Below are 13,925 nucleotides of genomic sequence, written 5' to 3' on the forward strand. Positions count from 1 at the left end.
ACTCAAATGCACATCCACCCACCTCCAGAACTGTGTGGGCTGGACCTTTTGGTATTGCCCTTAAGGAATTTTAAAGCTTACAAAACTAGCCCCTTCATTTTACAGAAGAGGAAACAGAGACCCAGGAATGTTGTAAGAGTTGTGTGGGTGCTGATTCAAAGGTCCAGATCTGAACTGGGCTTGCCTGAATTCAAAGCCCTGGTCTGCTTACTAGTCTGGGAAGCTTAGGAAAGTAAGTCTCTGTTTCCTTTACTTAAATGAAGATATAAATGGTAACTATCCAATAAACCTATAAATTAAACAAAATAATGCAAGTAAAAAATTTAATGTTGCATGGTAAACACTCAATATGCATCAGCTATCATGATGGTTATTATGTATCTGCCACAATTGTGACTAGAGCCCAGACCCTGGACTCCCAATCCAAGGCTCCTTCAACTACGCCAATCTCTCATTCTACCTTAGATCAGAATTATGAAAAAGAGTGGGTAGTCATTGTTTAAAAAAGAAAAATTATCAAGCACCTACTTTGCAGAAGGCCCTGTACAACATGCTGACATTTATGATGTTGCCTGGCTACAGCAGTTTAAAGGTTTAGCCCCAAGTCCCTGGACTCAAAAAGGTGGTTCAGGCTAGACCAAGGTACAAGACTGGTGCCTAGAGTGACTGCTTTCTGGTGACACAGTCTTACCTGGGCTTGGGGATGTCAAGAAAACATGTCTACTTGGGAGCTGCAAAGACCACGCAAACATGAGAACTAGTAATGTGATGAAAACCTCCTCCTCTCCATTCCCCCAGCTACCACCCTTTCCCAGACCTTTGGACCCCACCTCTGGATCAAGCATTAGCCCCTAAGGTGCTTCCCTGCTTCCAGCCACAGAAAACACAGCAATAACCACTTCTTCAACACAATTCAATTCAACATATAGTCATTATGGAAAGATGAAGTCAAAGTATCTCTATTTGCTGATGATATGATCTTATACCTAAAATCCTATAGACTCTTCCAAAACACCCCTAAAATTGATAAATGAGTTCAGTAAAGTCTCAGGCTATAAAATCAACATATGCAAATCAGTAGCACTGCTATACACCAATAGTGACCAAGCTGAAAATCAAACCAAGAACTTAACAGGATTTACAATAGCTACAAAAAATATAAAATAAAATACTTAAGAAAATACTCAATCAAGGAGGTGAAAGTTCTCTCCAAGGAGAACTACAAAATGCTAATGAGAGAAATTGTAGATGACTCAAACAAATGGAAAAACACCCCATGTTCATGAATCAGAGGAATCAATATTGTGAAAATGTCCATACTACTCAAAGCAATCTACAGATTCAATGCAATTCCTATTAAAACATTAACATCAGAGTTAGAAAAAAAAATCCTGAAATTCATAAGGAACCAAAAGAGAGCCTGAATATCCAAAGCAATACTAGAGAAAAAGAACAAATCTGGAGGCATCACATTACTCAACTTCAAATTATACTACAGGATGATACTAACCAAAGCAGAATGGTATTGGTATAAAAGTAGACACATAGACCAATGGCACACAATAGAGAACCCAGAAATAAAGCCAAATACCTACAACCAACTGATCTTTGACAAACTACACAAAAATACACACTAGTAAATGGTGCTGGGGAAATTGAATAGCCTCATGCAGAAGAATGAAACTAGATCCCCATCTCTCATCATACACAAAAGTTAACTCAAGATGGATCAAAGACTTAAATATAAGAGTTGAAACAATAAAAGTCCTAGAAGAAAACCTAGGAAAAACTTCTAGACATTGGCCTAGCAAAGAACTTATGACTAAGACCCCAAAAGCAAATGCAACAAAAACAAAAATACATGGTACTTAATTAAACTACAAAGCTTCTGCACAGCAAAATAAATAATCAACAGAGTAAACAGACAACATACCGAATGGGAAAAAATATTTGTAAACTATACAACTGACAAAGGGCTAACATCCAGAATTTACAAGGAGCTCAAACAAACCAGCAAGAACAAAGCAAATGATGCCATTAAAAAGTGAGCAAATGACATAAACAAGCATTTCTCAAAAGAAGATATACAGATGACCAACCAACACATGAAAAAATGCTCAATATCACTAATCATTAGAGAAATGCAAATTAAAACCACAATGTGATACCACCTTACCCCAGTCAGAAGGGGCATTATTAAAAATTTAAAAAACAGTAGATGTTGGTGTTGATATGATAAAGGGAATGCTTATACACTGTTAGTTTGAAAGTAAATCAGTATAACTTCTATGGAAAACAGTATGAAATTCCTCAAAGAACTAAAAGTATACCTACCATTCCATATAGCAATCCCACTACTGGGTATCTACCCAAAGGAAAAGAAGTTATTATATCAAAAATATACCTGCACTCATATTTTTATCACAGCACAATTCACAATTGCAAAGATATGGAACCAACCTAAGTGCCCATCAACTAATGAGTGGATAAAGAAAATATGGTATATATACACCATGGAATACCACTCAGCCATAAAAAAAGAATGAAATAATATCTTTTGCAGCAACTTGGATGGAACCAGAGGCCATTATTCTAAGTGAAGTAACTTAGGAAAAGAAAATAAAATACCACGTGTTCTCACTTATATGTAGGAGCTAAGCTATGGATATGCACGGTCATACAGAATGTCATAATCAACAATAAAGACTCATAAGGGAAAGGGTAGAGGGTGAGAGATGAAAAACCACCTATCTATTGCAGTAAACACTATTTGGGTGATGAGTACACTAAAACCCAGATGCCACCACTATACAATTTATCTATGTAACTAAAAATCACTTGTATCCCCAAATCTATTGAAATAAAAAAAAGGAAACTATCAGAATAATAACATTTATGGAGTGCCTACTATGTCCTATGTATTATGCTAAATGATTCACATCTATTATGTCACTGGGTCCCCAGCCCCAATATGGTGTCAATAGAAAGAACATGGGGCTTGAAATCAAACTGGCCTGGGCTTGAACATTAGATTCTCTACTTACTTGTTTCAGACCTTGGGCAGTCATTTAAATATTCTGGAGCTCAACTGCCTTATCTGTAAATTAGGGATGGTTATACGCTCTTTGTAATGCTATTTTGAGCCCAAGCGGAGGTAATAAGTACCTGACATCCAAACTCAGTTTCCCAGCCCTTCCTCAACTTGTCTTTTCTGAAAATAAAATAAAATAATATACAGCAAGTCATATCATTAGCTTAAAGTCAGTCAAGAACCATTCCTCAAGTTCATCAACCTTCAGGAATAGCCTCACTAGACTGGGCTGGAAGGAGATGGCTCTTCCACCATGGACCACTGGGATAGACAAGGGGAGGAGAGTCAGCACATCCCACAAGAACTGACTCTGCAGGTCTTGAAGGAAAACCAGACCTACCTCATTACCTTACTCTGTCCTACATGACTCTCTCTCTTTCTCTCTCTCTGTCTCTCTCTCTCTCACACACACACATGCCATCTACATCTCCTACCTATCGAAATTATCTTTCCCAGTCTCCATAGCCTATAAACTTTAAATTGTACCTTTTTCTTTTTATTGCAGCCAAGTAGTTTCCCTTCTTTTGCTCCACTCAAAAGCTCTTCACATGATATACCCCCTGGAAAGAGAAAAAGGGAGTTGGTTTAAGTGGGAGTAATTTCTCTGCCCAGAAATGTTCAGAGGAAGGTGACAGCAGAAATGACTTAAACAGGGCATTACAGCCATTACAGCATTTCCTTCTCTTGTGAAATATATTATTCAACAGTTTTACACTGTCTTACATTTCTTTCTTCCTTTCCCACCTGTACCCCCACAGACAGGAACACTTGCACACGTAGGTGTGGGTCCAATAAGAGAGTTATTAGGGATAATACATCACCTATTATACAGATGTTAGTAATAAAACTTTACATTTGTATAACACTTTGAAGTTTAATCTGATTATCTCTTTAATCACAACAACCCTTAAGATAGGGCAAGTATTTTTATTCTGCATGTATAAATGAGGAAACAGAAAATACGAAAAATGACTTGCTAAAGGTCACTCAAATAGTAGTGGAGTTAAACTCATACTAATTTAATTTCAATCTACTAATCCAATGCTCATAAAGTCTGAAGTCAGTAGATCCAGGAAACATCTTTTTCAGACTAAATGTTCATTCATTCAACAAATTCAAAGTTCACTCATCACCAAGTCTCCCAAAGTGGTAACCCTCAAATCCTATCAGTTATCAAATTCTACTATCCTCACCTCAGAGACTGCTAGTTGTCTTTAAGCCCAAATCCTGTATTAGAAACTCCCATAATTTCCTTCATGGCCCCCTCCCCATGCCTAGATGACACCTGCATGGCACACTCCTGTAAGGGAATCCCAGCATAACCCTAACTCTCTAATCACAGCTGACTGGACCAGCACTGGGCAGATGACCCCAACCTCATCCAGTTGGATGCTCACTCCCAAAAATTAGGATTTGAAGCACAGAGTCTGAATCATATTGCATTGAGAACTATGTCTGCGGAATCATGTCATGTTACTGAGAGGCAGAAGTTAACAGGTTTTACTGAAAATATTTGTTTTCCCAAAAGAGAATAGAACAGACATGTAAAGAGTAGCAGAAAGAGACCATTCAAACCCAAAAGAGGAAAAGCAGAGAGACTAACTGCCAGTATTTTTCCAAGTTCTGTGAAGGTCAATATATGACTTAATTTCATGTTTCTTCACCAAAACACCTCTACTATTACTACCTCTATCCCCACCGCCATCCTTACTTCCAGCCAGTTTCTGTGCCATGTAACTAAATGGTCCCTGCTAACCCTGCAATGACAGGCTCTCATTGCCTCCCTTTGTCCAGTATAAATAAATATCTCCAGCCAAAACTTCTAACCATATTCTATCTGATGAGCAGCAAATGATCCTCCTGCTATCTGTGTTTCTCTGGCTTTTACAACCACCTGAAATTGTAGGACCTCAAAATCTCCACAAAGTCCCTCTGAATTGTTTGGCATCCCCAACGCATTGTATTTTTTAGATTAGGGTACATTAGGAGCTATGTGGTGGCATAACAAGAAGAACATAATGCATCTTCTCGGAAATTCAGTTTTAGTTTGAAATCATTGGGAAAAAAATAAGTCATTTCAAGAAACATTTTGAACTATGAAAAATGTGGCAGTATTATGTAATAGTACACAAATTTACATGATTTTTTCAACATCAAACACTAAATTCTACAGAAATTTTCCTCTATAATGAACATCTGATAGGTATGTATCCCTGTGGCCCCCTACCCTAGGGGAAAGGGTAAAAAGAATGCCATAGGAAATGTCTTCAATTCACAGACAATGTCTTACAGCCATGCACCGGCTCTAATTTTTTTCCATCTTCTCTGGTCCAGCCTTCCCTCTCCTGTCAGGCTCTCTGAGAATCACAATGTCCACACTGTCTCCATCTGGGCTCAGCTTGAGCACCTGTCTCTGTAGACAGAGAACCCTCAAAGAGCCAGTGCTGCACAGTGTTCTCTTACCTTTCTATGTCAACTCTGCTTGCGAAAAGCAGAACAGGGCTGTTGTCATTCAATGTCTCAGTTTTATCATCTTTTATTTAGAACCTCCTCACCCTTAGCTCATGTCTGTGGACAAAATGAAGTTTCAAAAAGGTCCAGAGCTCCCTCTTGAGGGACATTCCTTTAGGAATGTCTACCCACAGGTCCCTGCTGAAGAAAATGATTTTATTTATGTCCTTTAACACAAGATTCCACATTGGTATCAAAGCTGATGGGACCAGGGATGGACACCTAACCCAAAGACAGCCAGTCCTTAAACTGACCAGTAGCTTATGAAATGTCCTGCTGTGTGACCTCCAGACCTCTCAGATTCTCTTTCTCAATGTATGACACAGAAAGAATTGGTAGTAGTATCAATTAGTAGCATTTACACCCCCTATCTATTAAAATGATCTTTCACATTCATTTCAAGGTGAGGGCTTTGAGATTCTCTTGGCCTTTCCCTCATGGTTGGAGTCCAACCATAACATCCAAGTTCATAATATCCAAGTTCAAGCACAGAAAGAAGGAAAAACAACAAGGGCTTTCTAAGAAATCCCATCCAATTACTTCTTGTGTCTCATTGGCTTGTCTGAAAGATATGAACAAAAGTGAAAAGATAGAGAAACAGAAATAAGTACCGTGAGAGATCATATTTAACCTCATGTCCCCATACTAGTACCACTCTGCCCACCTTTCTTTGACAATTACGTGTGGACAAAACCAACATGCCTTAAAATACAGGAAGTAGAGACATCCTTTCTTTGGCTTCCTCTCTTGTACTTCCTGTTTTCTGCCTCTTCATGACAAGCAAACCTAGACAGGAAGTGGGCTGACCTTTTCATCCCACTTCCAATGTTCATATGCTTAGATGGGCAAGTAGACCTAGGACCCTTTTTGTGGGGATGTTATCTGTTCTTTCTCTCTTTCTCCAAATATGTGGGTAAGTATTAATAATATATCTCTCTATATATCTCCTTTTATCCTTCTCCTTTTCCTTCTCCCTCTTCCTTTCTATCTCTCTCTCCCTCCCTCTCCCTCTCCCTCCCTTCACTCTTGAGCATTCTAATTCCAAGACAGAGATTTCATATTGGATCAGTTAGTAATTGTATTCAGCTTCTAGTAATAGTGGCTCAAGGATTCTGGCTTAAGGACATAAAGAGTTTACCCATCACAAGATGAGAAGCCTAGAGGAGAGTAGTTACAGGTGTGGCTTCAACTGCTCAAGGATTTCAGGGTGAGGGCTTTGGATCCTCTTGGTTTTTCCCTCATGGTTGGAGTCCATCCATAATATCCAAGTTCATAATATCCAAGTTCAGGCACAGAAAGAAGGAAAAACAACAAGGGCTTTCTAAGAAATCCCATCCATTTACTTCTTCTTGTACCCCACTGGCCACTCTTACCTGAAAAATGGGAAATGCAGTTTATTTTTAGTTAGGAATATTGACATACCCAATAAACACAGGGGTTCTGTTGGTAATGGGGAAGAGAGAATTGATATTGCATAGGCAATTGGCAGTATCTACCATGGACAGAATAGCATGAGTGTGTGGACTGTGCCTAGTTCTACTGCATCCTCCAGTGTAACTTGTACCAGAGCTCTCCCTTGGGAGCCTTTGAGTGTTGGTTTCACTTTTAATAGAGTAATACCCACATTACACCCCTTTTACACTGCTGTTCTTCTCATGTAACAGAAGTAATTGGCATAGCTGGATTTCAGAATTCCCGAGACTCTTGATAATATACCATCTGAAAGCATTCAATTCCTAACAAGAGTCTGAATCCCATTTGTGATGGAGCATTCAAGTCAATGGCAATTAACTCCTGCTGCTAAGAAAACCATGGATCCTGAATAAAGTTCCAGTGCCCAAGTGACATTCCAGTCTCCATGAGTTGTGGCTATTGCTGAGGCCCTGGGAAATCTCTTTCTTCCTTAAGTCATAGTGGCTGTCAAATGAGAGTGTGCATCAGAATCAGCTGAATGCCTTGTTAAAAACAGATTGCTGGGCTCTTCCTTCAGAGTTTTTGATTCAATAGTTCTAAGTGAGGCCCACAAATTTGTATTTCCTACAAATCCTCTGGTGATGCTGATCTCCCTGGTGTGGAAGACCTTAACCTTTGAGAACTATTGAATGTAAATTATAATAAACCCACATTACTGGAGATCATCTCAGTGAATCTTTACTCCTTGCAGTCAAAAAAACCTACTTAATAAATCCTTCTTGGGATTCAGACAGTAGTCCATAGGACTGGAATAGAAGACAAGAATTATTGACAAACACTGTGTCCCCCAGAAGCTTGCCTACACTTTGGCAGGTATAGTTTTGTTACTGGGTCAAGTTTCACTACCTAATTCTTCTTTTAAGATGAGTGTTCTCCTGAATGGCTATACATTTTTTCAGCTTTTGATCTTCACCACAGAAAACATGTTTGAATGCCAGGAGTGAATTCACCTAGATTTAAGCAGGGCCTACATACTACATTCATAAGAAAGGGCAGTTGGTCAATCATTACTTGGATTTAAAGTGAATGGCCAATATAAATGAATAAAATCTAGTTATGTGTCAGACACAATGAAAAGCAAAAAAAGAATAATACATAATCCCAGCTCTTGAAGAACTCAGTATACTCCATATACAGTATTGAGGATACGTACATATAAACAAATACATATTTTAATATATATGGTAAGTACTACAATAGTGCTATGAACAAAGTGTAATGGAAGCAAAGAAGATGTAGGAAGCTTGTAGGAAGGGAATCAAAGAAGATCTCATCTCAGACCTGCCTGAAGAAATTCTGAAGAATTTCCTTTTATGCTTGAGGGCCCTAACTTACTAATAGCTATGTTAACCTGCTGGGTAGATACACATGTTCTTTCAATGAGCCTGCTGGGATCTTCCCCACTCCTTTCTCTGACTAGAATAGTGGTTTCTTGATTTATCCACCTACCCAGACTCAATTTTTCTAAGTCTCCTGGGAATGGGATGAGCTGTCATCCCCCTCCCTCCACAAGAGCTTAACTGCCCCTCTCCAACCCCTTAAAAAAAAAAAAAAAACTTCAAATGGGACTGAGGTTGGAAAGAATGTTACCAAGGCATCATACCAAAACAAGGGTCTCCCCTCCACCACTCACCGCAGGTTGGTAGTTAGGCTTAGACAAAGGAGTAGGACCAAAGGCAAAGTCAGAATATCTCTGGTTAGAATCCCAGCTCCTCACTTACTAGTTCAGTTATTTTGGCCAAGGTATTTAACTATTTAACCTTCCTTAAACCACTTTCTCATCAGTAAAATGAAAGTATCATTATATTCTTTGCAGGGCAACTATGACATTAAAGGATATTCAACCTACCATAATGCATTAAGTGGAGTCTGAAATTTAAATGGTGTAAAATACTATTGCTAGATTTTTTAAAATGGCTGGGGTGAGTTTGTACCTTGAGCTGTCCAGGAATTCCAGGCCTCACAGAGGTCTGGCGCCACCTGGAGGGAGCTGCTAGCTAAGGCTGGGCGGACTCCGGGTCCCAGGCTGCTTTGCACTTCCTGGAAAATGGCGGGGATTACATGACTCCTCTGGTTTGTCGGGCCGTTTCTTTGTCCCATTATTTGGGGAGATTGGAGACACGGGGACTCCCCCTTGGCCTCAGCGCATCCAGACAGCAGGTTCCGGTCCTTTCCCCACGGCCCTGTACCAGCCTCTAAAGTCTGCATGCCCACCCCCAGCGTAAGAACTGAAGCTAGTTCCCATTCAGCAGTGCACACGTAGAGAGCAGGAGACGGCCATCACCGATCCCTTCACATTGCAACTCACACGGAAGTGACTGAAGTCGCCTTGGCCGGGAGCCCAGCCTGGGCTGGCCCCTCAAGTCTTACCCCCGGCTACAAGCCATCCACGCGGGCCTCCTCTGCCCAGGGAAGCACAGAGCTCCTTCCTGCCTCTTCGCAGACTTGGCCGACTTGGGTGCTAATGCCTCTGTCGTGAGCGCTCTCCTCCAGGGACACTGCCCTTTTTCACAGTGACAACACCCCAATTGTCTATTTCCTGTCAGTCTTCTGTCCCACTAGCTTTAATAGTTTCTTTCAGTTAACTCTGCTATCTGAAGCCGTGTAGTGGTGTTCTTCCCTCTGAAGTAAAATGGCCTCTACCCTAATACACTTTTTCACATACAAACTGCCTATGCCTCACACTCTGTTGGCTTGCCTCGTTTTCTCAAGGCCTCACTGGGATTTTCCTGCACTCTGTCCACCTCTGCCCTTTTGCTTTGAATCTAGATAGACAGACTGGGGGTGGGGGGTGCATTGTAGGCAGCAAGGATTAAGGTGTCTCAGCTCAGTGATCTTCAAACATGAAGTTCATTTTGTTCTCAAAAATATACATAAATTCTTAGCCTTGAACCCAACCTACCTTCAGCAAATTTGACCTATTACCATTTTAAAAATTAAACTAATTCAGTGTTTTGTATAACTTAACCCAGTTATTAAAGTTTCTGTAACCATCTTGTTTATAATCTTAATTTCAGGGCTTTTTTTCCTTAGGGCCTGTACCTCTGCAGTTCTTAGGACCTCATTTCTTCTTCTCACACCCCACACAGGAATGGGAGGGGAGACAGGAGTTGGTGTAAGTGGGATGCTGCCTGATTGTCCACTGTAATACTCTCTGTGGGCCCCTAGCCTGCTCATCTCAGAGGACTTCTTCCTCTTCCAGGGGTCACCATATCTTCTTTCAGGCCCCACCTTCAGTGCACAGCCTACTCCTTTTCCAGCTTGACAGAGCAGCCACCAAAACAGCCCAGCACAACTGCTGACCCCTAGGATCATCTCACTGTGTCCCAGAACAGTGAGTCTGCTTCCTTTCCTGACTCCTAGGGGACTGAGACACCAGTGTCTCTGACCTCTCCTTCTAATCTCTCAATAGTGTGTTTTTCTTGCTCCTGAAGACTAGCTCCAGGTGCTTCAGCAAGCCTCCTGCCTTCACACCCTCCACCTCTGTTCAAACATAACTTCGGATTTCAGAGGCTATTAGTAGAGTGCCTTCCCATTTCTTCCAGAGGAAGCCAGAGGGGGGTGGCAACGTTCCACTCTCTTAACTCTTAAGATCATTGAATCCTCACCAAAAGAAAAAAAAAAAAAAGTCTTCTCTTCCCTTCTCTTCTAATGACTCCCTAATGTGTGTGTGTGTGTAGTTTTCTGAGAGTAAAGGCATTTCTGTTTGCCAAACTTTGTAGTGCATTGAGAGGTCCCCTTTGAGTCTCTGCCTTTTAGAATTTTATAATCTTTTTAATATAAATGTTTTGTCTCTGGTGTGATCTTTACTGCATTCCTAATGAGGTGGTGAGGGTACTGACCTGTAGGAAAATATTTCACTTATGATTTCTATTTATCTATCATGATTATATATGCAATTATATATATCTAATATTTTTATAGATTGTAATCCCAAAATACCATTTGTAACAAAGCTTGTTAAATGATAACAATGTAACAAAGCATGTTAAATGATAACATTTAAACAAACTACAGCTGATTTATCAAAATGCAAGTCTTCTGACAATCATGTTCCCATATTCATAATATGAATTGGAACTAATCTTTTTTATTGTATCTTGTTTATTGAATCTGCTATTTATTAACTTCTGTTATATTAGATTGTTGCTCTTCTTGTCTTTAAACTTTAGGGTGAGTATCACTTCCTACTAAGATGACTCCATCTATTGTACAATGCATAGTCTCTTACTCATCCTTAAGTTCTCAACCTCAACACACTTCTAGGAAGTCTTCTCTGGACAACTCTCCTTTTCATCCCCCACCCTGAGGTATGTACTATTCCTGTTCTCTTTCAGTTCCTCTTATACCCCTTTGTTTACCAGTGTGTCTATGGTGCCCGTTACAACATCTGGAATATATTTTGTTCTTAATAAAGATCTTCAAATATATCCATCTATCCAGTCATTGCAAACATTTAGGCAAAGTATTTTAAGGGAGTAAGGCTAGATATTATGAGTAATAGTGTTCTTCTATCAAGCTATCAGTTTTTTAAAAATTTAAAGAATTTAATTCTAATATCCCAAAATAAATGGCAGCAAATGTATAAACACAAACTTATATAGGTTACATAATTTTTAACATTTGTTTATTTGCAAAATCCAAGGGACTGCAATTTTTTTATTATATCTGAAGTAAAGTTTTTATTTCTACCACTGCTCTTATTAGCATTGTGATTGGTTTTGGTTTTTAGCTTCCTGAGTAAACCACTTTTCAAAAAATAGCCAATTGCTAAAAACTATGTGCACAGGAGATTGTTTATATAATCCCAAACACTGTGTGTTCATAAGTCAAATGGAGGGGAAATATCAAGGAGGGTTTGGGCTACTTTTCTCTGAAAGAGACTTGATTATTGAAAGATTATGATGATATTTGATGCTCAAAAAAACATAGATCAAGTATTTTATTGATTATTGATATAATTTTGATATAAATGATTCTAACTCTGGGGTTATATATATCGGCTCCTGCAGTGAAGCAAGTGGTTTCCATCTAGACTCTATCAGGAAGCAAACAGCTTTCCTAAACTCCTTTAGTACAATACTGCCACCTGGTGTGGTGAAGAGAGGGGAAAATCAGCTTCAGTTAAAAGTACAGAACTCAGTGTCTCAGTGTTTGAATGACCCAAATGAGGTGATCACAGATACAATGAATTAAATAGAACTGCAATGATACATGACAAGTTACCATGAAGGGCCATACAAATATCTATACATAAACAGTTCAGAATAAAACAGGAATAAACATTTTTAGTAATCATTCATTTGTGTCACTACTTATAAGAAAATAAGGAGCATTAGTCAAAAAAATCATTAAAAAAACAAAGAGAAAGTACAGACACAAATCGGGCAGCACAGATAACTCTTGGATTAGGGATATTTTAAGTGAAAAGGCAGGAAAGGACAGGATGAAGAACATCAAGGACATTAGAACAATAGTAATAACTTAAACACAATTCCAAGCACGCCATGTGTGTCAATTTAGGTCATCCTTGTAACCCTCTGAGGTAAGTGTTCTTTTGATCCTCATCTCCATTTCATATGAGATGAATTGAGAAGGTTCAATCATTTGTCAAGGTCACACCGAGAGTATGTGACAGAGCCAGACCTTAACTTGAGGGAGCCTGATTCCAGAGGCCACATTCTCAACACAGAGCCTTTGCATTTAGGGAAGCAGAATGCCCAAAGTGAGGCTGTGAAGAGTTAGCAGAAAGGGCCAGTGGAGCACTAGACTGAGCTGGCAAATGAGCAAAGGTGGGAAAGCCCCACCCCTTGGAGGAAACGTTATCATACAACAGAGCAAACCAAGGGCAGTCCCATGCAACTCCTCCTTTCATCTTCACTCATTCCTCCAAATGAGTGAGTGAGTGAATGAAGCATAAAGGGCAATTATAAAAGAACTGGAAAAGTTCAAACATTTTCAAGAGTGGAAAATAAGCACCATATTTGTATAAAATGTTACAAAACAACATCCAGTCTCTAAATGATCAGTTCTCCCATCTCTACTGAGTAACTAGCCTGCATTTTTATAGAACTTGTAGATGTGATCATGAAACTGTCCATATTCCTTTAGCTATCATGGAGAATTAAGAACGGTGGAAGGCCAGAACTCAACAAATATTTGGAAATGTGTAAAAAGGGAGAAAGCTAGACTTCAGAAATAATAGCTCTGTATGTTAGAATATAATCCCTGGAATGTTAAATATAATGTAACATTATATTATAGATATCATCCATGGGGATGCTAAGATTACTAAATGCTTCATTTATGAAAATTACATTCATTCAAAAATATTTATTTATTAAGTACCTAATAAATTTCTTCATGAAGCTTATATTTTTAATGGCAACTGGGTATAGGCAATAAATAATTGAATATATGCAGGAATATAAAACAGATTAAATATTTTAACATGCACCCAAGATGGGGCAAGGGATGTCATTCATAGGAGGGTCAGGAAAGGGCTCTCTAATAAGGTGACTCTCTGATAAGGAGAAGAAGAAATCTTTTGAGAAGAAAGTGAGACATTGGAGTGTGTAGAGGAAAAGCAATTCAGGGAGTGGGAAGCACAAGTTCAGTGGTCCGGCAGTAGGCAGGTGCTTAGTGAGTCCACAGAACAGGAGAGGGGTCCATGTGGCTGACATGGAGGGAGGGAGGAAGCCGACATCTGAAAAGGAACAGAGGCTCTGATTATGTGGGACCTGTAGACCACTGTAGAGACTTAGTTTTTATAGTGAGGGAGACTAGAGGCCCTGAAAGGTTTGAACAGAGCAATGACATGCTCTAAGTTATATTTTATCAGGATTACTAT

At 39.4% G+C, this 13,925-nt stretch overlaps 1 protein-coding gene across 1 annotated transcript in view; it reads right to left on the bottom strand.

Annotated features, from left to right (window-relative positions):
* Window positions 1-6,782, bottom strand: part of MGAM (maltase-glucoamylase) — an 82,645-nt gene extending 75,863 nt beyond the window's left edge. The window contains exons 1-2 of the mRNA XM_045564106.1: window positions 6,741-6,782; window positions 3,578-3,651 (exon numbers count right to left, since the gene is read on the bottom strand). Coding sequence (XP_045420062.1) covers window positions 3,578-3,651; window positions 6,741-6,744 — 78 coding nt within the window. The 5' untranslated portion in view covers window positions 6,745-6,782. The remainder of the gene's footprint in view (window positions 1-3,577; window positions 3,652-6,740) is intronic.
* Between the last annotated feature and the right edge of the window lie 7,143 nt (window positions 6,783-13,925).

This window comes from Lemur catta, chromosome 11 (genome assembly GCF_020740605.2).
Source record: "Lemur catta isolate mLemCat1 chromosome 11, mLemCat1.pri, whole genome shotgun sequence".
NCBI classification, from domain to species: Eukaryota; Metazoa; Chordata; class Mammalia; order Primates; family Lemuridae; genus Lemur; species Lemur catta.